Source organism: Leucopleurus acutus, assembly GCF_964270905.1.
Source record: "Leucopleurus acutus genome assembly, chromosome: 20".
Taxonomy (NCBI): Eukaryota; Metazoa; Chordata; class Mammalia; order Artiodactyla; family Delphinidae; genus Leucopleurus; species Leucopleurus acutus.
This window is the reverse complement of record NC_139162.1, coordinates 55,802,493-55,826,157: the sequence shown is the minus strand read 5'-3', so window position 1 is coordinate 55,826,157 and position 23,665 is coordinate 55,802,493. Positions and strand designations below refer to the sequence as shown.

The 23,665-nt window shown below is 44.6% G+C and overlaps 1 protein-coding gene across 1 annotated transcript; it reads left to right on the top strand.

Moving 5' to 3' along the window:
• Positions 1-466: 466 nt before the first annotated feature.
• On the top strand, positions 467-22,004 carry GP6 (glycoprotein VI platelet; the record flags this gene model as incomplete). Its single annotated transcript, XM_082862433.1, has 9 exons — positions 467-582; positions 7,447-7,535; positions 11,289-11,324; positions 11,440-11,697; positions 15,216-15,500; positions 18,454-18,507; positions 19,645-19,704; positions 20,866-20,916; positions 21,784-22,004. The coding sequence occupies 9 exons, from the start codon at positions 467-469 to the stop codon at positions 22,002-22,004; spliced, it is 1,170 nt and encodes a 389-aa protein (XP_082718559.1).
• Between the last annotated feature and the right edge of the window lie 1,661 nt (positions 22,005-23,665).

Below are 23,665 nucleotides of genomic sequence, written 5' to 3'. Positions count from 1 at the left end.
TACCTTTCCTCTTCCTCCTTATCTTTCTCCTCTGCTGGTGCTGGTGTCGAGCCAAAAACAGTACGTCCTGGAGGGGGAAGGGTTAACCTGGGAGGAGTGTGGGGAGGGGCTTTGTGGGTCCCCTACCAGGACTCTGATCACTGACTCTCTGTAGGAGCCACTGAGGATGACACCAAGGGCCAAGTGAATGATAACAGGTAAGAACATTTGGACTCTCTCAATAGAGAATGCTGTGTCTGTCTCATTTCTCAGACCTACCTGAATGCGTCTATCTCCTTTCCCTTAGCTCCAGCCCAGACATGGACTTCCAGGAAGAAAATCAACGTAAGAGGAGTGAGAAGTAGGGGTAGCCAGGGTGGGGAAGATAGAAGGCATCCTAGAGAAGCCGAGAAGGTTGGGGGCAAACCTCACTGGGTATGATGTCACTGCCCTTCCCCGATTTCAGTCATCCATCTCTGAAATATAGATGGCAAGACTGGATAATCTGAAGGCTCTTCCTGGAAGCCTCTCCTCTCCTCTTTTCTTGCAGATGATGTCTCAGTGGATATCCTGCCTGAGGAGGACAGACAAATGGACATGCATGTGAGTCTGTCCTCCTTCCCCTGCCCCCTCCCCCAGGTGTTCTCCCCTCACTTTGTATCTTCATGCGGGCAGGTCCACACAGAGGAAGGCCCACCGGAGTCTTCTGCTCAGCTACACCAGGACCCCCTTACAGGGAGCGGGGATTCACTTCCGTCCTGTACCACTGAGGATTCCATAAAATAGCCCTGTGTGTATGCCACCTTCACCTTGTCCAGAGAGCAGAGCCAGAACTGGCTGTGTGGACTCCAGGGTTCAAGTGCCCCTTAAGGAAAATGGGGCTGCGTGAGTTGTCCTACTCATGTACCCACGCCACTCATCATCTTGGAGCCCCCGCAAAGGCTCAAGAATAGAGAAGCCTTGTCAACCATAAAGAAATTCTGGGACGCATCACATATCTCTCAACGGATTCCTGGTTCCTTGTGTATTTACCCACTCATTTGCTTATTTAACAAATGTTCACAGAAGCTGACGGTATACATATTAGTAAGATATAGCTTCTGGTCTTTTTTTTTTTCCTTCTATTTTGCATATTGGTTTTTATTTCAAATCAATGTCAAAGAGAACAATTGCAAAAATAGGACAAAAACTCCAAGTTCCCCTTCACTTGGCATAGCTTCTGGTCTTAAGGAACTCATGGTCTACTGAGAGAGGCAAATCACATGATCTGGCCCTTAGAAAGCAAAGAGGGAGCAGGCATTAAGGATGCGTTGGGTCACTGAGCAGGAACAATTGTCCAAGCACGTTTAAGGAGAACTCCCTGGTACCAAAATACAAGGAGAAGCCAAGAAGTAGGAGTCGGGCTTCCCCGGTGGCGCAGTGGTTAAGAATCCGCCTGCCAATGCAGGGGACTAGGGTTCGAGCCCTGGTCAGGGAAGAGCCCACATACCACGGAGCATCTAAACCCGTGCACTACAACTACTGAGCCTGCGCTCTAGAGCCTGTGAGCCGCAACTACTGAGCCCGCGTGCCATAACTACTGAAGCCCACGTGCCTAGAGCCTCTGCTCCGCAACAAGAGAAGCCAATGCAATGAGAAGCCCACACACTGCAAGGAAGGGTAGCCCCCCTACTCGCCACAACTAGAGAAAGCTTGTGTGCAGAAACAAAGACCCAACGCAGCCAAAAATAAATAAATAAAATAAATTTATAAAAAGAAGTAAGAGTCAAATCGGGCAAGGAGGAGGGCCTTTCCTGGCGTCCAGTGGTTAAGATTTGGCACTTCCACTGCAGGGGGCACGCGTTGGATCCCTGGTCGGGGAACTAAGATCCTGCATGCCACATGACAAAAAAATTGGGCAAGGAGGCAGTTCCTAATGGCGTTTCAGTCTAACGTTCTAGGAGTTTCTGAGAGCTGAAGCCTTCGGAGCAGCAAAAAATGAACAAGGAAATTTTCTTTGTAAAGGAACCAAATTGCAATAATTCAACTACAGAAGGGTTACTCTTGGGGAAGGGAATGATGCAGAGGGTGTTTAGGTCGGGGATTTATGGTTTTTCCCTAGTTTTGGTGAACTTCCCCCTTTAGTTATGCAATTAAAATAAATAGAACACAAACTTAAAAGCTTTTGCACAGCAAAGGAAAACGTAAACAAGACAAAAGGACAACCCTCAGAATGGGAGAAAATATTTGCAAGTGAAGCAACTGACAAAGGATTAATCTCCAAAATTTACAAGCAGCTCATGCAGCTCAATATCAAAAAAACAAACAACCCAATCCAAAAATGGACAGAAGAACTAAATAGACATTTCTCCAAAGAAGATATACAGATTGCCAACAAACACATGAAAGGATGCTCAACATCACTAATCATTAGAGAAATGCAAATCAAAACTACAATGAGATATCACCTCACACTGTTCAGAATGGCCATCATCAAAAAATCTACAAACAGGGCTTCCCTGGTGGCGCAGTGGTTGAGAGTCCGCCTGCCAATGCACGGGACACGGGTTCGTGCCCCGGTCTGGGAGGATCCCACATGCCGCGGGGCAGCTGGGCCTGTGAGCCATGGCCGCTGAACCTGCGCGTCCGGAGCCTGTGCTCCGCAACAGGGGAGGCCACAGCAGTGAGAGGCACGCGTACCGCAAAAAATAAATAAATAAATAAAAATCTACAAACAGTAAATGGTGGAGAGGGTGTGGAGAATAGGGAACCCTCTTGCACTGTTGGTGGGAATGTGAATTGATACAGCCACTATAGAGAACAGTATGGAGGTTCCTTAAAAAACTAAAAATAGAACTACCATACAACCCAGCAATCCCACTACTGGGCATATACCCTGAGAAAACTATAATTCAAAAAGAGTCATGTACCACAATGTTCATTGCAGCTCTATTTACAATAGCCAGGACATGGAAGCAACCAAAGTGTCCATCAACAGATGAATGGATAAAGAAGATGTGGCACATATATACGATGGACTATTACTCAGCCATAAAAAGAAATGAAATTGAGTTATTTGTAATGAGGTGGATGGACCTGGAGTCTGTCATACAGAGTGAAGTAAGTCAGAAAGAGAAAAACAAATACCGTATGCTAAAACATATATATGGAATCTAAAAAAAAAAAAGGTTCTGAAGAACCCAGGGGCAGGACAGGAATAAAGATGCAGACGTAGAGAATGGACTTGAGGACATGGGGAGGGGGAAGGGTAAGCTGGGACAAAGTGAGAGAGTGGCATGGACATATGTACACTACCAAATGTAAAATAGATAGCTAGTGGGAAGCAGGCACATAGCACAGGGAGATCAGTTCCGTGCTTTGTGACCACCTAGAGGGGTGGGATAGGGAGGGTGGGAGGGAGGGAGACACAAGAGGGAGGAGATATGGGGATATATGTATATGTATAGCTGATTCACTTTGTTGTAAAGCAGAAACTAACCATTGTAAAGCAATTATACTCCAATAAAGATGTTAAAAAAATAGAACACAATCAAAAAGAGATGTGAATGACAGGAGAGGAATTGGAGTTGGTATTAAAAATAATTCAATAAGGGGGCTTCCCTGGTGGCGCAGTGGTTGAGAGTCCGCCTGCTGATGCAGGGGATGCGGGTTCGTGCCCCGGTCCGGGAGGATCCCACATGTCGCGGGGCGGCTGGGCCCGTGAGCCATGGCCGCTGGGCCTGCGCGTCCGGAGCCTGTGCTCCGCGACGGGAGAGTCCACAGCGGTGAGAGGCCCATGTACTGCAAAATAAATAAATAAATAATAATAATAATAATCCAATAAGTTTTGATGAGAGGAAGTAGAGAAGAAAGTTAATGATAGGGTCAGTGAAATACAACCAAGTGGTTTGGAGTGGAGAGTAGAAGAAATAGACGGGAATTGAGAATGTGTGTTGATTGATGGAAGTAGACCCAGGGAGAAAAATAATGTGGACGATGTCGGCGAGTGACATTTGGTGGGAGAGCATAGTAGTAAGAGCTCAGAGTCTAGAATAGATGGGCTAATTAGGGTTCACATTCTCTTCTGCACCCACTAGCTGAATGATCGTGTACACATTTAAAAATTATTCTCTTCAATATCCTGTAATACTCCATAATGGAAAAGAACATGAAAAAGAATATATATACGAGGCACTTCCCTGGTGGCACAGTAGTTTAGAATCCACCTGCCAGGGCAGGGGACATAGGTTCGATCCCTGGTCCAGGAAGGTCCCACATGCCGCAGAGCAACTAAGCCTGTGCACCACAACTACTGAGCCTGCGCTCCAGAGCCTGAGAACCACAACTACTGAAGCCCGTGCGCCTAGAGCCTGTGCTCTGCAACAAAAACCACCACAGTGAGAAACACGCACCGCAACTAGAGAAAGCCTGCACGCAGCAACGAAGACCCAACACAGCCAAAAATAAATAAATAAAATAAATTAATATATCAAAAAAAAGAATGTATAACTGAGTCATTTTGCTGTACACCAGAAACTAACACATCTTCAATCAACTATACTTCCATTAAAAATTAATAAAAAGATAAAAATTAAAAAATATAAGACAAGGGACACCAAAGATTGCCAGCAAGTCGCTAGAAGCTAGGAGAGAGGCACGCACCAAGTCCCCCCACTCTGCCCCGACCTCTACCCCGCAGTTCTCAGAAGGAAATCTGCCAGTATCTTGATCTCAGACTTCTACATTCCAGAACCAGGGCACAATAAATTTGTATTGTTTAAGCAACTCAGTTTGTGATACTTTGTTATGGCAGCCCTAGGAAGCTAATATACCATCGGACTGGCAAAGATTAGAAGGCTGGGTAATCCCACATTTTAAAAAACTTTTTATTTTATATTGGAGTACAGTTGATTAACAACGTTGTGTTAGTTTCAGGCGTACAGCAAAGTGATTCGGTTATACACAGACATGCATCTATTCTTTTTCAAATTCTTTTCCTATTTAGGTTGTTACAGAGTACTGAGCAGAGTTCCCTGTGCGGTACATAGGTCCTTGTTGGTTATCCATTTTAAATACAGCAGTGTGTACCTGTCAGTCCCAAGCTGGGTAGCCCCACATGTTGGGGGTATTGGGGAGGTATGGGGGTCCTCTTGCACCGTTGGAGGGGAAGAAACTGGTGCGGCGGATGCAGAGTTCAGTTTGGCAGTAAGTAAATGAAAGATACACTTAAGAGCTGGCGTTTGCTGTTGGGTGCATGTTTCAAGGACATTTCACATATGTCCACAGAGGCACATGTAGAATGATATTTAGCTCAGAATTGTTTATCTTGGAGATATTTGGATATGATGTGGCTGTCTGTTACTGGGACAGTGGAGGGATAAATGTGTTGGAAGCAAATCAATATTCTACAGATCTATGAAATCTCTGTGGGCAATGGAAAGACGAATGACTTCCACGGCATTGCACAATTTACAATACAGTATACATTTTGCACGGTACGAAATCACGTTTTGCAGAAATGAACTAATTCCATGAGATATTGTAGAGTTGTTCCTTGGAGATGGAGAAAAGAAGTGAGAACTAAAGGGCATACGTAAACAACTTCTAAGCTCAAGTTTTCTCACCAGAATGGGAGTAAAGCAGAACCCGTTTCTCAGGCTTGCATGAGGATCAAATGAGGGAATGCTTGAAAAGTGAGGAGTATTATAAAGGGATATTTGTGCGTCCAAATTTATCTTGCCCTCTAAGTCCCTGAATGATGTAACCCAGCGGTTCTCAACTGGGGGTGATTCTGCACCCCCCAGGGGACATCCGGCAATGTCTGGAGACGTTTTTGGTCACAACTGGAGGGGGCATAGCGCTAGTGACATCTAGTGTATGGAGACCAGGGATGTTGCTAGCCCTATTAATACACAGGACAGACCTCCCCTACTCCAGCAGAGTCACCTGGTCCAAATGAACTCATTAACAAAACAGAAATAGACTCAGAGAAAACAAACTCATGGTTACCAAAGGGAGTAGCGGGTGGTGGTGGGGAGATAAGAGTTTGGGATTAATAGATACACACTACTTATATATAAAATACGTAAACAGCAAGGATCTACTGTACAGCACAGGGAACTATACTCAATATCTTGTAATAACCTGTAAGGGAAAAGAATCTGAAAAGGAATATACATACCTACACATATATACATACATGTATTTATACATGTAAGAATACACGTGTATATGTATGTATGTATAACAATTGCTGTGTGTACAAGTGAACCTAATACAACATTGTAAATTAACTATCCTTCAACTAAGAAATAAAAGATAATTAGAAGGAAAAGAATCACCTGCGAAAGTTGGGCCATCCTGGTCTGACCCTTATAATCACTTCAGGCTTAGTTTTCTGCTCGCTGAAGTCCAGCTACACCAGTCATTTTCTGCTTACATGAACATGCCAAGCTCTTTATGTCATCAAGACCTTAGGGCAGGCTGAACGTGCTGCCTTTCCTCTATGAATCTTTCTTACCACCAGGCGTGCCCTCAAAACATCACCGCTCCGAAGAGAAGTTCCCTGAAACCACGCTATCACAGAGATCGTCAGCTAGTATTCCGTGTCAGCGCCTTGCTCAAAACACTTACCAAAGTTTCCACGCATTTTGCCCCGGTAGAGGTCTAAAATGGTGCTGTAACTTCCCATTCCCCCTTCCCGCAGCCCCTGATAACGTCAGAGCCCTTTCTGTCTCTATGAATTTGCCTGTTCCGGATATTTCATATAAACGGGATCGTATAATGTGTGGTCTTTTGGGTCTGGATTATTTCACTTAGCCTCATAAAGGTTCATCCAGGTCGTAGCCTGTGTCAGAATTTCGTTCCTTTTAAAGGCTGAACAATATTCCACTGTGGTATGTGTACACCACAGTTTATTGACCCTTCCATCAATGGACATTGGAGTTGTTTCCATGTTTTGGCGATTGTGAATAATGCTGCTGTGAACACAGGTATACAAATATCTGTTCAGGTTCCTGCTGCCAGTTCTTTTGGGTATATACCCGGAAGTGGAGTTGCTGAAGCATTCACTGCTTGACGTTGTGAGGAAATGTTGTCCACAGCGGAGGCACCATTTTGTACACCTACCAGCAAAGCATGAGGACTCCAACTTCTCCATTTCCTCACCAACATTTGTTAATATCTGTCTTTTTGATAGAGCCAGCCTCGTGGGTGTGAAGTGATATCTCATTGTGGTTTTGACTTGCATGTCCCTAATGAATGCCAGGGAGCTTCTGGGAGTATCAGAACGCAGACGATGCCTCGCTAGGCAGACCTGCTGGGACACTGGTGACGGGAGATAAGCCAGGCTCCTTGGAGCTTGTGTGCAACTCATTCTACTGAGGGGACGCCTCCAGCTTGATGAGTCTCAATTAGGGAAAGCCAGGCCGATGGGGGAAGGGAGGAGAGCATTCTTCATTCCCATCACATCCTGTATCTCTGCTCCAGCCCGCACCCAGGGCTTCCCTCCTGGGCTATACAGCTCAGGACCGGCCGAGGAACCATGTCCCCAACCATGGCTGCTTTCTTCTGTCTTGGTGAGTCAATCTTCAAAATGCTGAGGGATAGGCAGTGGGCTATGAGACAAAGAATTTTTAAAAAATTGCATCAGTACAAGAGGCAAGAGGAAATTTTCAGGGCAGGAGGTGACCAAGGGTCACCACATTTATTTGTTGGGTGGGAAAACTGGGAGATGGTGTTTGTCTGAATTACTCTAGTTTATTCATGGCTGAGTTAAAAAATAAATACAGGTTTCCCAGTGTTGACTGCAACGTTCCCACTACTCCATGCTGTTTTAATTTTAATTAATTAATTAAAATATAGTTGATTCACAATGTGGTGTTAGTTTCAGGTGTACAGCACAGTCACTCAGATATATACATATATATGTTCTTATTCAGATTCTTTTTCTTATAGGTTATTACAAAATATTGAGTATAGTTCCCTGTGCTATAGAGTAGGTCCTTGTTGTGTGTGTGGTTTTTTTTTATTAAACTTATTAGATTCTTTATAAAAGTTTATGCTTCTTTTTACAAGTTGTAAGAGAACATATAAGAAAACAATAAATTCTGTTCTAAGCCCCCCTTAACTCACCAACAGTAGCCAATACTTGTTTATCCTTCTACATTTATCTTAATTTTTTAGTACAAATGTGTACACATACGTACATAGAGTTTTTTCTTATAAAAATAAGAACATATGGTACACATTCTGCAGCTTACTTTTTGACACATAGCAGTAGACATGTATAATTTTTAATTTATTCTTTTAAATAGCTGAATATTGTTCCACAGTATTTAAACATTTCCTTGGCTCTTCGCTTTTTTTTGTTGTTAATTTTTTTTTTTTTTTTTTTTTTTTTTTACGGTACGCGGGCCTCTAACCGTCGCGGCCTCTCCTGTTGCGGAGCACAGGCTCCGGACGCACAGGCTCGGCGGCCATGGCTTACGGGCCCAGCCGCTCCGCGGCATGTGGGATCTTCCCGGACCGGGGCATGAGCCTGCGTCCCCTGCATCGGCAGGCGGACTCTCAACCACTGCGCCACCAGGGAAGCCCTGTTGTTAATTTTTATTGGAGTATAGTTGATTTACAATGTTGTGTTAGTTTCAGACGTACAGCAAAGTGAATCAGCTATACATATAAATATATCCACCTTTTTTAAGATTCTTTCCACATACAGGCCATTATGGAGTATTGAGGAGAGTTCCCTGTGCTATACAATTGGTCCTTGTTATGTTTTAATTTTGTTTAATGTGGATTTGGTATCAGGGCTAGATTACATATTTAGCTTGTCAGTATCCCTCATGGTACTGGTGCAAACAATTCTGCCATTTGTGACAACGTGGACGGACCTTGAGGGTACTATGCTGAGTGATATAATCCAGATAGAGAAAAACAAATACTGCAGGATCTTACTTATACATGGAATCTCAAAAACCCACAAAAGCGGAGAGTAGGTTGGTAGATGCCAGGGGCCGGGGCATGGGGGTGGGGGAAATGGGGAGGTAGATATTGGTCAAAGGGTACAAACTTCCAGCTATAAGATGAAGAACTTCTGGAGATCCAAATTATAGAATGATAATCATAGCTAATAATACTGTAGCATATACTTGAAATTTGCTAAGAGAGTACATTTAAATTTCTCACCAAAAAAAAAAAAAGATAATTACGTGAGGTGATGGATGTGTTAATTAGCTTGATTGTGGTAATTATTTCACAAGTCATCATGCTGTAAACCTTAGATATATAAGATTTCTGTTTGTCAATTAACCTCACTAAGGCTCTAGTAAGAGTCCCCCTTAACAGGACTGGGGGTGGGCTCAGATGCGTTTTTACTGCCTTCTCCGTATCAAGCTTTATTCTGGGCACGTGTGTGCATTATTTCCTTATTTCTTCAAAAGAACTTTATCGCTAAAAGGACAGAGGCTCCAAGCGGCTAAGAAGGAAGGAAACAGTTGGTGTTACTGGGGATAAGGGTGTATACTATGAACACAAACTGCCTCTCATTCACTTATTCATTCTTTAAAGACACTCATGTAGCACTTACAGATACATTATTCTGTGTTTTTAAACGGACACTTACTCATTTAATCCCCATAACAGCCTGATGAAGTAGGGCCTACGATTATTCCCATTTTACAGGTGAGAAAACTGAGGCCCGGAAGGATGAAGTAACTTGTTTAAGGTCACACAGCTGTGGCTCGAATACAAACTAAGGAATGTTTGCCCCAAATCCACATTCTTTACCACGAAAATATGCTGCTAGTGTTTGAATCTACCTGGTCGTGGGCCTCACGGGACCTACTCTGCAATATATGCTGTATATTATTTGTCGTTTACCTGAAATTCAAATTTCACTGGGAGTCCCATGTTTTTATTTGCTAAATCTGGCAACCCTAGGGAGACTTAAATTGTTACTGCTACTAACTCAGCAAAACGGTTAAAAAAAAAAAAAGAGTCTTAGCTTGAGAGAAAAAGGGCAGTTTTTCAACCTAGAGAAGAATTAGTTCAGTTAGAAGAGAAAATGGGGGGAAGGCACCTCCAAGGATAAAAGTGGAATGTATAGATGATGCAGTTTGATAGATGTGTAAAGTTACATGGAAAGGCTATTGAAAATTGTGAAAAGCATTAGATATAGGTTCAAGGAACACTATGTGGATGGAAATAAAACATACAATTATTGATCCTAGGGAAAATAAATAGAAAAATAGTAGGTACGTTATAATGCTCAGGTGTGAATAATATTTGCACAGTCATAATAATGACTTAACCCACAAGCACAAAATAGGGAGAATATTGATTTAACCCAAAAGCATAAAATTGGGAGGAATCCAGTATTAATGCACCCTGAGAGCTCCTGACTTATGATTTAATGCAAGACACCACATCGGGATCTAATATATGGCATGGTGATTATAGCTAATAATACTGTAATATATACTTGAAAGTTGCTAAGAGACTAGATCTTCAGTGTTCTCACCACTGAAAAGAAATAGCAACTATGTGCCCGGCTAGAGGTGTCAGCTAGTACTCTGGTGGTAACCATCCTGCAACAGAAAAATGTCTCAAATCAACACTGTTACACGTACACCATGTTACATGTCAATTACATCTCTGTGAAACTGGAAAAAAGTGAGAGCCCCTGCTAGCACACAGCTCCCCTCTCTTTCCAGCCGTGTGAATGGGGAAGTGTACTGCAGGGAGCTCTCTTTCCAGCTGTGTGAACGGGGAAGTGTACTGCAGGGAGCTGGGGGGTGCGGCAAGGAATCCCCGTTCAGCTTTTTAAAAATTGTGGTAAAATAATACACTTCACATAAAATTTACCGTTGATGACATGCGGTCCACGCACAATGTTGTGCAAGCAACACGTCTCTCTAGTTCCGAGGCCTTTTCACCACTCCAAAAGGAAACCTCATACCCGTTACAATCACTCCCCGATCCCCGCTCCTCCCGGTACCCGCCACCCCCCTCCCCCGTCTACTGTCTCTGGACGGACTGATCCATTCCGGATGTTTCATAGAAATGGAATCATACAATAATGGGCTTTTCTGGCTGGCTTCTTTCACTTCAATTACGTGCATGTGTGTCTTTGAAAAAAAATTATGACAAAAGAAAGCGAACACCTGAAACTAACGTTGTTAATCAACTATACCCCCAACAAAAAATAAACATTTTAAAAAAAGAAAAAAAGAAAGCCAGTGCATGCAAGTTTCTCATCCTGGTGCCCAGCACGCAGGAAGTGTGGATTCATGCTGAGGTCCTGGTGACTGACCCTTTGCTTCTTTCCTCAGGGCTGTGTCTGGGGCAGGTGATACAGGCTCAGAAAGGTGAGTCCAGATCCCTCTTCTGGGTTCGGCCAGCGAGAGGGCAGAAGCGGGTGGGAGAGCCCAGGAGGAGGCTCTATTGGAAGCTGACCTCTGCTAGACTCTGCTTCCCTTCCAGGCCTGCTGCCCAAGCCCTCCCTCCAGGCCCGGCCCGGCTCCCTTGTGCCCCTGGGGAAGCCGGTGACCATCAGCTGTCAGGGCCCTCCAGGCGCGGACTTGTACCGCCTGGAGGAACTGATATCCCGGAAGTATTTGGACCAGGCGGAGCTCTCCATCTCGGCCATGGAACAACGCTTCGTCGGACGCTACCGCTGCTCCTATCAGAGCGGGACCAGCTGGTCTCCCCCCAGCAACCAGCTGGAGCTGGTTGCCACTGGTAACTGGGCGTGGGGTGCGGCTGGATTTGTAGCCGCCTGGCTGCGTGGTCCTCAGTTCTGGGCTCAGACAGTGGGGGTTATGGTGACCGTAAATCCGAAGTCCCAATCCAGAGTCCCAGAGGGGTTGGGCTTAGGGTGGGGCAAGCGAGGCATTGGCTTTAAGTGCTAAATTTAGGTGCCAAAAAACTCAGTAATCAACATAAGTAATACGTTAATGCAATATCTTAAAAAACCCAAAACCCAAATCAATGCAAAAACATCCACGATGTACACAATACCGCAATTTTAAGTAAAGACAAATTCCGGGAATGCCGTTCCAAGCCACATCCAAACCTGACACAAGAGGAAAAATGCGTACCCCTCTAGCCACATTTACGCATTGAAAAAATAAATTTGTTTCTTTATTGGCTGCACTGTGCGGCACGCGGGAGCTTAGTTTCCTGACTAGGGAGCCAGCCCATGCCCCCTGCAGTGGAAGCACGGAGTCCTAACCACCGGACCGCCAGGGAAGTCCCACGTTTATGCCTTTTTATTTATTTTTTGATGGAATAAAATGTTCTCAGCATATGCTTTTCTAGCTAATGCATTTTTAAATGATTATTTTCTGAAGTGGCTTCACAAAATACTGAGTTTGCTTCCATCAAAGCCAGGAGAGTAAAATGAAAATGAATTCTGTTTATTTTTTGTATAAATAAAATATTTAAACTTAAAATAATGTGAGTTTTAGTAACCTACTTTTAAACTTTTCAGTCTTTTTGCAGCTATGTTCATAACGTGGAAAAAATGAACCGTAAAAAGCCATAAAAACGTTTTGAGCCTTTTGCCTCCAATTATCAGGCAGCTTTCACTGTTGTGAGTACCGTGTGCCAGGCTGGATTGGGAGGCTCTGTGATGATAATAATAGCAAGTTATATAGCAGGGTAGGTTCATGTTTCAGACTTCAGCATGGCTCCCCTGGGCACAGATGGATTCTGTCTTTGTTTAAAATCTTGATATTTTGTTTCCTGTAAATGTGTTTGCATTCATTTTTATTTTAAAATTTGCATTAAAATAATATTTATCTTGATTACTGAAGGTTTTTTTTTTTTTTTCATCCGAAGAGAGTGCCTAGCTTGCCTCACCCTAACTCCTGACTACTTGAGGTACAGTGGTCCACCAGTGTGCCTTGGGGGCTGACTCAAATACTATCTTTTTTTAATTTAATTTTTTATTTTTAAAAGAAGGTAGCTTATTTATTTGTTTATTTATTGGCCTCACCACGCAGCATGGGGGATCTTAGCTCCCCCACCAGGGATCAAACCCGCGCCCTTGCACTGGAAGTGCAGAGTCTTAACCACTGCACCGCTAGGGAAGTCCCCCATCAAATACTATCTTCTCATTATTTCCCTCACCACCCTACTTAAAATTCCATCTCGATTTAAAATGGCACTCATCATTATCTGGTATGCCACGCATTTACTTATCTATTTTTTTCTTAACTTATTTTTCTTTATTTATTTTTGGCGGTGTTGGGTCTATCGTTGCTGCGCACGGGCTCTCGAGTTGCCGCGAGCAGGGGCTACTCTTCATTGTGGTGCCTGGGCTTCTCAGTGCGCTGGGTTCTCTCGTTGCGGAGCCCGGGCTCTAGGCGTGCGGGCTTCAGTAGTTGTGGCACGTGGGCTCAGTAGCTGTGGCTCGTGGGCTCTAGAGCACAGGCTCAGTAGTTGTGGTGCACAGGCTTAGTTGCTCTGTGGCATGTGGGATCTTCCCGGACCAGGGCTGGAACCCGTGTCTCCTGCATTGGCAGGCAGATTCTTAACCACTGCGCCACCGGGGAAGCCCTACTTATCTATTAGCTGTTGGCTATTCTTTCTTCCTGACGGGATTTTTATTTCTAGAGACTAATACATAATAGTTGCTCAGAGGAAAAAATTGTTGAATGAATGAACGAGCCATAATTATCAGGCAACTTTGGCTGTTGTGAGTATGGCTTTCCAGGCGTGGCTTGTGACACTCCATGATGATGATAATAATATCAACTTACATAGTAGGATAGGTTCGCCTTTAGGAGCAGACAGCCTGGAGCCAACCTCCGTGATTGCAAATTTCAGCTCCGCCACTTATACTATCTTGTGACCTCGGACAAGTGATTCAGCATTGTGGACTTTAGTTTCATATATAAAGTGGGGATATTTATAGGAATGAATGCATAGGTCTTTGTGAGGGTTCAGTGAATTGATAAATGGCATGGTCTCGGAACAGCACCTGGAATCTGGCACTCTAATACGTTTACAATATAACTATCGTATACTGTAATACAAGCTTACGGTATAGTATCAGGTTAAGCTAGTTTGTTACTACCATTATATTTTGGGTGCTTGCTATGCACTCCGTATTCTGTTAAATGCTTAACACATATTGTTTCATCCAATCATTCCCGTTTTATAGTAGAGAGCACGGAGGCACAGATATAGGGGGAGATTTGTCCAGCCCCTAAGCTGCAAAACCAGGATTTGAGCCTGGGTACCGTCATGTCACTCCTGTCATGCTCCCTTAACCACTTTGTGAGCTGGTGGTGGGAAGAGTAGCTTCTCTAGGCTGGATACAACTGGAAAGTTCCCTAGCCTGTGAAGAGGTGGGGAACTCATCCCCACAGCTGAGACACTGGCCACCATCTTTATTTATTTTATTGATTTATTTATTTTCAGTTTTAATACTTTTTTAATGGAAGTATAGTTGGTTTACAGCTGAGACACTGGCCACCATCTTTATTTATTTTATTTATTTATTTATTTTCAGTTTTAATACTTTTTTAATGGAAGTATAGTTGGTTTACAATGGTGTGTTAATTTCTGCTGTACAGCAAAGTGATTTGGTTATATATATATATATATTCTATTTTTTAAAATATTCTTTTCCATTATGGTTTATCATAGGATATTGAATACAGTTCCCTGTGCTATACAGTAGGACCTTGTTGTTTATCCATTCTGTATATAAAAGCTTACATCTGCTCACCCCAACCTCCTACTCCATCCCTCTCCAGCCCCTTCCCCCTTGACAACCACCAGTCTGTTCTCTATGTCTGTGAGTCTGTTTTTGTTTCATAGATATGTTCATTTGTGTCATATTTTAGATTCCACATATAAGTGATATCATATGGTATTTGTCTTTCTCTTTCTGACTTACTTCACTTAGTATGATAATCTCTAGTTACATCCAGTTTGCTGCAAATGGCATTATTTCATCCCTTTTTATGGCTGAGTAGTACTCCATTGTATAAATGTACCACATCTTCTTTATCCATTCATCTGTTGATGGACATTTAGGTTGTTTCCATGCTTTGGCTATTGTGAGTAATGCTGCTATGAACATAGGGGTGCATGTATCTTTTTGAATTAGAGTTTTGTCCGGCTATATGCCCAGGCGTGGGATTGATGGATCATATAGTAATTCTATTTTTAGTTTTCTAAGGAACCTCCGTACTGTTTTCCACAGGGGCCACCATCTTTAATACCAGAGTTTTCTTCTCTCCCAGGAGTTTTCACCAAGCCCTCGCTCTCAGCCCAGCCCAGCACGGCAGTGGCCCCAGGAGCGGACGTAACTCTACGGTGTCACAGCCAGTATGGTTTTGACCAATTTGCTCTGTACAAGGAGGGGGACACTGGGCCCTACAAGACACCTGAAAGGTGGTACCAGGCTGATTTTCCCATCACCACGGTGACTGCTGCCCACAGTGGGACCTACCAGTGCTACAGCTTTTCCAGCACATCTCCATACCTGTGGTCGGCCCCCAGCGACCCCCTGGAGCTCGTGGTCACAGGTTAGGGGTGCAGACCAAACCTTTTCCCCCAGCCTTCACAGGCCCTGGTGGAAGCTCCAAGGGGAGGGAGCAATAGGCATGAAGACAGTGGGAGGGCAGGAGAAGACAGAGGCTTTGGAGGGTGTATGAGTGTCTGAGTGCTGCTGTAACAAATCACCACGGATTCACTGGTTTAAAATATCACAAGTTTATTACCTTACAGTTCTGGAGGTCAGAGGTCAAAAAGGGGTCCTGCGGGGATAAAACAAAGGTGTCAGCCAGCCTTCTTTCTGGAGGCTCAAGGGGAGGTTTCTGGTGCCTCTTCCAGCTTCTAGAGGTGCCTACATCTCTTGGCTTCCATGGTCCATTGCTCCATCATCAAAGTCCCCATCATAGCATCTTCTAATCTATCTCTGACTCTTCCTTCTTCCTGCCTCTCTCTTATGCTTTTAAGGACCCTTGTGATTGGCCCCACCCAGGTAGTCCAGGGTAATCTCCCCAGCCCAAGATTCTTTTTAAAAAATTTTTTATTGAAGTATAGTTGATTTACAATGTTGTGTTAGTTTCAGGTGTACGGCAAAGTGAATCAGTTATACATATACATATATGCAGTCTTTTCATTTATTTTATTTTTATTTTTTAAAATTTTGTTTTTTCCTTTTTTTTTTTTGGCCGCACCGCGTGGCATGCGGGAGCTTTAGTTCCCCGACCAGGGATCAAACCTGTGCCCCCTGCAGTGGATGCATGGACCCCTGGACCACCAGGGAATTCCCTACTTTATTTTATTAATTAATTAATTTATTTTTAGGCCGGGCCATGCAGCGTGTGGGATCTTAGTTCTCCGAGCAGGGATTGAATCTGCGCTCCCTGCATTGGGAGTGTGGAGTCTTAACCACTGGACCACCAGGGAGGTCCCTTATTTTTATTTAAACATTTTTTTTTATATTTTATATTGGAGTATAGTTGATTAACAATGTTGTGTTAGTTTCAGGTGTATGACAAAGAGATTCAGGTATACATATACGTATATCCACTCTTAAGATTCTTTTCCCATACATTACAGAGTATTGAGCAGAGTTCCCTGTGCTATACAGTAGGTCCTTATTAGTTGTCTGTTTTCTACATAGTAGGGTGTAGGCATCGATCCCAATCTCCCAATTTGTCCCTCCCCCGCTTTCCCCCGGTAACCGTAAGTTTCTGTTCTATGTCTGTGACTCTATTTCTGTTTTGTAAATAAGTTCATTTGTACCCTTTTTTTAAGATTCCACATATGAGCGATATCTTGTGATGTTTGTCTTTCTCTGTCCTGCTTACTTCGCTCAGTATGACAATCTCTAGATCCATCCATGTTGCTGCAAATCAGCCCAAGATTCTGAATCATATCTGCAAAGTCCCTTTTGCCACGGAAGGTACCATAGTCACCGGTTCTGGGGATTAGGATACTGTCATATTTGGGAGGCCATTATTCTGGGTATACACACTAAGAAAAATAAATTTTATTTATTTATCTATTTATTTATTTATTTTTGCGGTACACAGGCCTCTCACTGTTGTGGCCTCTCCCGTTGCGGAGCACAGGCTCCGGACGCGCAGGCTCAGCAGCCATGGCTCACGGGCCCAGCCGCCCCGTGGCATGTGGGATCTTCCCGGACCGGGACACGAACCCGCGTCCCCTGCATCGGCAGGCGGACTCCTAACCACTGCGCCACCAGGGAAGCCCTAAATTTTATTTTTTAAAATTTTTTGGTCATGCTGTGCAGCTTGTGGGATCTTAGTTCCCCAACCAGGGATTGAACCCATGCCCTACAGCAGTGAAAGCACAGAGTCCTAACCTCTGGACCGCCAGGGAATTCCCAAGAAAAAAATGTTCATTGCAGCTATATTTACAATAGCCAGGAGATGGAAACAACTTAAGTGTCCATCATCGGATGAATGGATAAAGAAAATGTGGCACATATATACAATGGAATATTACTCAGCCATAAAAAGAAACGAAATTGAGCTATTTGTAATAAGGTGGATGGACCTAGAGTCTGTCATACAGAGTGAAGTAAGTCAGAAAGAGAAAGACAAATACCGTATGCTAACACATATATATGGAATTTAAGGAAAAAAAATGTCATGAAGAACCTAGGGGTAAGACAGGAATAAAGACACAGACCTACTAGAGAATGGACTTGAGGATATGGGAGCGGGAAGGGTAAGCTGGGACAAAGTGAGAGAGTGGCATGGACATATATACACTACCAAACGTAAAATAGATAGCTAGTGGGAGGTAGCTGCATAGCACAGGGAGATCAGCTTGGTGCTTTGTGACCACCTAGAGGGGTGGGATAGGGAGGGTGGGAGGGAGGAAGACGCAAGAGGGAAGAGATATGGGAACATATGTATATGTAAAACTGATTCACTTTGTTATAAAGCAGAAACTAGCACACCATTGTAAAGCAATTATACTCCAATAAAGATGTAAAAAAAAGAAATTTTAATACTATGAATAATGCCTTGTGACTTGTCTAGGTAAAAAAAAAAAAAAAACCCAGAAGCAAGCAGCAAGGGTGGTGGGAGGGGAAAGCGGGGCTGTGTTTTATTCCGTAGGCAGTTCCCTTTTCTCCCCACATGGGATGCCTGTCTTCCCCAGATGTATCCCATAGTTTCTGTCTCCTCATCTGCTTCCCAGGAGGCAAGAGCCCGGTTTGTTCCCAGGGAAGGCAGATAAGTAAGACGGCAGGTCACAGAGATCCAGAAGAAAGGAAAGCACTGAGCTTCGAAAAGCAGGGAAGGCAGCTGCAGGGAGTGTCATTAATCAGCCCCAGAATGTGCTAGGTGTGCCTTTCAAATGCTATTTAACACCCACAACAGTCCAATGATGGAAGCGTCTTTATTTTTATTTTCCAGGTGAGGAAACTGGGTTTGCTCAGGCTCCATACCTAACAGAGCACAGAATTCTCTCTCTTTTCTTTTTCTGATTTCTCAGGGACCTCTTTTACCCCCAGCTGGTTGCCTACAGAACCACCTTCCTCTGTGACAGGTAAGTTCCGGAGGATTCACCCTGGTTTCCGTGGTATAAGGCACATGGACCCCCTTTTCTTTCTCCTCTTTGTCTAGATTTCTCAGTTTATTTCCTTTGCCTCTTTCCCAGATTTGCTTTATTTTAAAAATTCCTTATTTCTGCTTGTAAAGAAGGTATAATAAATGTATAGATATGACTGTCCTGTGCCACATCTCCACCTCTTTCCAGCCTTTCGGGGATGGTTTATGATGTCTAACCTGTAGAAGAATAAGCAGGGTGGCTTGTAAAATTGTAGATTCCTGGGCTCCAGTTCTGAGTCTCTGATTCCATTGATCAGTGGTTCTCAAACTGTAGTGGGCTTGAGAATCACCTAGAGAGCTTATACAGGACAGATTCCTAGACCCGTAGAGTTTCTGATTCAGAGGGTCTGGGGTGGGGTCCAATAATTTTCAGGTTCCCAGGGGATGCTGATGCTGCTGGTCTGGGGATGCTCCTTTGAGAACCACTGCACTAACTTTTGTGTGAGCCATGGTCTTCCCAATTTTCATGGCATCTCAGCTGCTTCCGGCGGTATCGGATGTCAGCCTGTGTCTTAAGAAATAGTACGCTAGGTCTTCCCTGGTGGCGCAGTGGTTAAGAATCCACCTGCCAATGCAGGGAACATGGGTTCGAGCCCTGGTCCGGGAAGATCTCGCATGCCGCGGAGCAACTAAGCCCGTGTGCCACAACTGCTGAGCCTGCGCTCTAGAGCTCGTGCTGCACAACAAGAGAAGCCACTGCAATGAGAAGCCCGCGCACAGCAACGAAGGGTAGTCCCCGCTCGCCGCAGCTAGAGAGAGCCCGCCCATAGCAACAAAGACCCAGTGCAGCCAAAAATAAATACATAAAATAAATTTAAAAAAAAGAAAGAAAGAAATAGTACGCTAGGCTGTGACATCTCGAAATGACCCCTGACACCTCATTTCTTATTAAGCCACTCAGAAGTAGAAGGCAGTATATTTTGGGCCTTTTGAGTTTGTCTTTCCTCTGTGTCTGGGCAGTGTGTGTTAGAGAAATGGGTTCCAGGGAGACTGGGTATCTGAGAAGGGGTATGGAGAGTAGGGACTTACTGGGCAAACCTGGCATTACCCAGTTCCTTATAATCTTCTTGCTTAGAATTCTCAGAAGCCCCCAAGAAACTGAACCACTCGCTCGTGAACGAAGTTGCCACCACTGGTGAGTAGCCAGGCGCCCACTGCTCAGCAGAAAGGGGTTGGAGGATTGGGCTCTCTTCCATCAGCTCAGGCTGTAGGCGTTTTTTTTTTTAATTTTTAAAAATTTTACCATGTTGTGTTTCTACTGTACAGAAAAGTGAATCAGCTATACATATACGTATAATCCCCTCTTTTTTGGATTTCCTTCCCATTTAGGTCACCACAGAGCACTGAGTAGAGTTCCCTGTGCTCTACAGTAGGTTCTCATTAGTTATATATTTTATACATAGTATCAGTAGTGTATAGATGTCAATCCCCCTCTTCCAATTCATCGCACCCCACCCCCGCTTCCCACTGTGGCGTCCATACATTTGTTCTCTACGTCTGTGTCAGGCTGTAGGCTTTTAATCTGCTTCTCAAACCACCTGATTCTTCCCAGGAAAGTCCTGGGTTTGAAGATGAGGATGGGATGGAGATGGGCTCTGAGCTTGGGGGCAGAAGAGTGTTCTGGGTAATGTGGCTCTTTCCAAGATGGCGGCACCAAGGCTATCATGGGAAGGCCATTGCTCGTCCCTACACATTGCTCTTCTGACTTGGCTCTGATCCATGTGTGTAATCTCGTTCCCATTGCTTCCAGGCAGAGCCCATGCTTCAGCCCCAAATAGATCATAGTTACCTGGACACAGTACATTTTTCTTATTCCTCCAGTCCAATGCAAATATGCTTCCTTTATGTTGCCATTCTCTTTGCCCTTGGCTTCCCCAGAAAAAAGTCTCCATTTCCCCCAAGATGGAAAACCTTTGACAGATCCCCAGAGGACAGGTTAGATATCTCCACTGCGTCCACACAGCTCTAGCTTTTTTTAGGTTCCCGATGCCAGCAGGGTCTAAGACCCTGATGAGATTCCTCTTCACCCTCTGTTCAGAACCTTTCTGGGTTCCCAGTCACTCTCAGGACAGATAGGAAAACTGACTCATACATGTGAAGTCATTTGCCCGAGACCCTGCATCTAATAAGTGATGGGTCTGGGGTTCAAATTGGAACACCCTGACTCTACAGTTCATGCTCTTCTTATAACCCTGGAATTCCAGCTCCCAAGTGCATGTGTTCAGGATAGCGGTAGAAGCAGGGGTAGGAGAAGAGATGGTTCCACCCCTTTACACTTACCCTTTTTGTTTCCCAGAAACTTCTAGGAATATCACCATCCTTCCAAAGGAGTCAGACCCTCCAACAGGTGAGCAAGTGTCCTTCTCTGGACCAACTTCCTCTCCCCGTCCCATGTCTTTACCCAAAGCTGGCTGCTTTCCCTACACAGGAGCTGCAGCTCCGTGATCTTGGGTTCTGGTGTGTCAAGTATGAAGTGGAGGGGGACTGTTAGTGTGTGGAGCTCCGAACTGGGCAGGGATCAGGTGTGAAGGTGACCTTCTCAAAGGTCAGAGAGAGAAAGATAAATTTCATCTCTCTCCCCACCCATTACAACCGTCTCCTGATCCACGATTAGCCGAATAACCAGGTAGTGTCTGTGTGTGGGGTGAGGCTGTATCAGAGGCCTGTGAGGGGGTGTATGGAAGAGGTGATACTTAGACAATTGGGCTTATCTAATCCTAACCCTTGGTGAGGAGGAGAGGAGCCTTCCAGAAAGGAGACTGGCATCCTAGCTAGCCGGGAGTAACAGAGTCTCAGATGAGGGATACGGCTATGAGAAACCCAATATGCATGTGGGTCTTGGAGAAGGGCTGTTTTGTTTTGCTGCACCGTGCTGCATGTGAGATCTTTTTTAAAAAATTGATTATTCACTTATTTATTTTCTTTCTTTCTTTTTTTGGTGGCGTCAGGTCTTAGCTGCGGCACGCGGGGTCTTTGTTGAGGCAGGCGGGTTCTTTCATTGTGGTGCGAGGGCTTCTCTCTAGTTGTGGCGTGCAGGGTTTCTCTCTCTAGTTGTGTCACTCGGGCTCCAGGGCGCGTGGGCTCTGTAGTCGTGACACGTGGGCTTAGTTGCCCCACGGCATGTGGGATCTTGGTTCCCTGACTGGAGATCGAACTTGGGCCCCCTGTGGAGATGGGCTCTTATCATCTGCTCCTGTCTCTCTTGTTCCTCCAGGTCTTGCCTTCCAGTATTACACTAGGAGCAATCTGGTCCGGATATGCCTTGGGGCCGTGATCCTAATACTCCTGGTGGGGCTTCTGGCAGAAGATTGGCACAGCCGAAAGAAACCCCTGACGCACCGGGTCAGAGCTGTCCACAGGCCACTCCCACCCCTCCCTCAGACCCAGAAGTCACACAGTTGTCAGGATGGGGGTCGACCAGATGATCATAACTGAGGATCCCATCATTAGAATCCCAAGGCTTGGTTGTCTCTAAGAGATAGGTCATGGGAGCGGGGAGGGGACTTGGTGTGGAGTGTGAGAGTGAAAGGATAGAGCCTACAGCTGTGGAAAAGGAGGGCGGCGGGGGGGGGGTGTTCTTGGGGCCCCATCAAGGCGTTGAGTCAGTGTCTATTTGGCTGTGTGTCCCAGGACTCTCTTTGTTTGGGATGGAAGGAATCTAGTGGATGCCGTAGTCTCCTCACTGATGTCTTGCTCATTGTGGACCTTGTGGCACCTCACCTGGGCCATCACACTTACTCTTTCTTCAACCTTCCCTAATACGAGTTTCAGATCGACTTCTCATATTCCCACCTCTCACAGCTGACCTGTTCTATCCTTTGCACAAAACTCTCCCACGTTTCCCCCGTGCACACCCCGTGCTTTTTTTTCTTTTCTTTTTTTTTTAACTGGAGTGTAGTTGATGTACAATGTTGTGTTAGTTTCTGGTGTACAGCAGAGTGAATCAGTTCTGTGCTTTTTTTCCTGATTATCCCCAAACCTAACCCTTGCTCTAGCCCTATCTTAAGCTGTAGTCTGAAAAATCTCCTTTTGTTTCTCGAGATGTGCCTGGTTCTTTCAGGCTTTGGGGCATTCTGTTCTTTCCCCTTAGAATATAATAATAATTATAACCAACATGCCAGTGGCTCGCCTTTATATTAGAAAAAAAGTCCAAAGTCCTAACTAAGTTTGTTCTGAAGGCTAGAATATGTAAATCCACAGAGATAGAAACAGAGTGGTTGGTTGACAGGGGTTGAGGGGAGAAAGGAATGGGAGTAATTACATATTCAGTATTTTTTTTTTTTTTGCGGTACGCGGGCCTCTCACTGCTGTGGCCTCTCCCGTTGCGGAGCACAGGCTCCGGACGCGCAGGCTCAGCGGCCATGGCTCGCGGGCCCAGCCCCTCCGCGGCATGTGGGATCTTCCCGGACTGGGGCACGAACCCGTGTCCCCTGCATCGGCAGGCGGACTCTCAACCACTGCGCCACTAGGGAAGCCCTAAGTGTGAGTTTTGAAAAGAGGATGAGATGTGACTTTTTACACAGTGAAGGAGAAGTGTATCTTCAGGGCTTGTGTTGTACGTGTGTGTATAGAAGCATCAAAGTGCCAGGTGCTTTTTATAAACAGTAAGTTGACACATAGCAGGATGTGATTTCAGTTCCCACTGGCTTAGGCTGACTGATAAGGGCAAACATAATATTACACAGTTTAATTTATTTTCAAGGGAGACAGAAAGAAAAGTTGACAACAGTTATCAAGGTTTTTCTCCTATGTTTTGAGTAAAAATATCCAGAACGTCTCTGGCCAAAGATCTTTCAGTTTCAGCAAATCAGGGCAAAATAGAAAACACTTCTTACACACACACACACACACACACACACACACACACACACACACACACACACACACTGTGTGAGGTGATGGATGTGTTAGCTTGATGGCGGTGGTCATTTCACAATGTAAATGTATAACAAAATATCACACTGTACACCTTAAATATATAAAATTTCTCTTTGTCAATTATATCACAATAAAGCCGGAAAAAAAGCAGACTCATGTAATAGAGCAAAATGTAAATATTTCTGGAAACCAAAGAAATAAAATCAGAAATTTAAAAT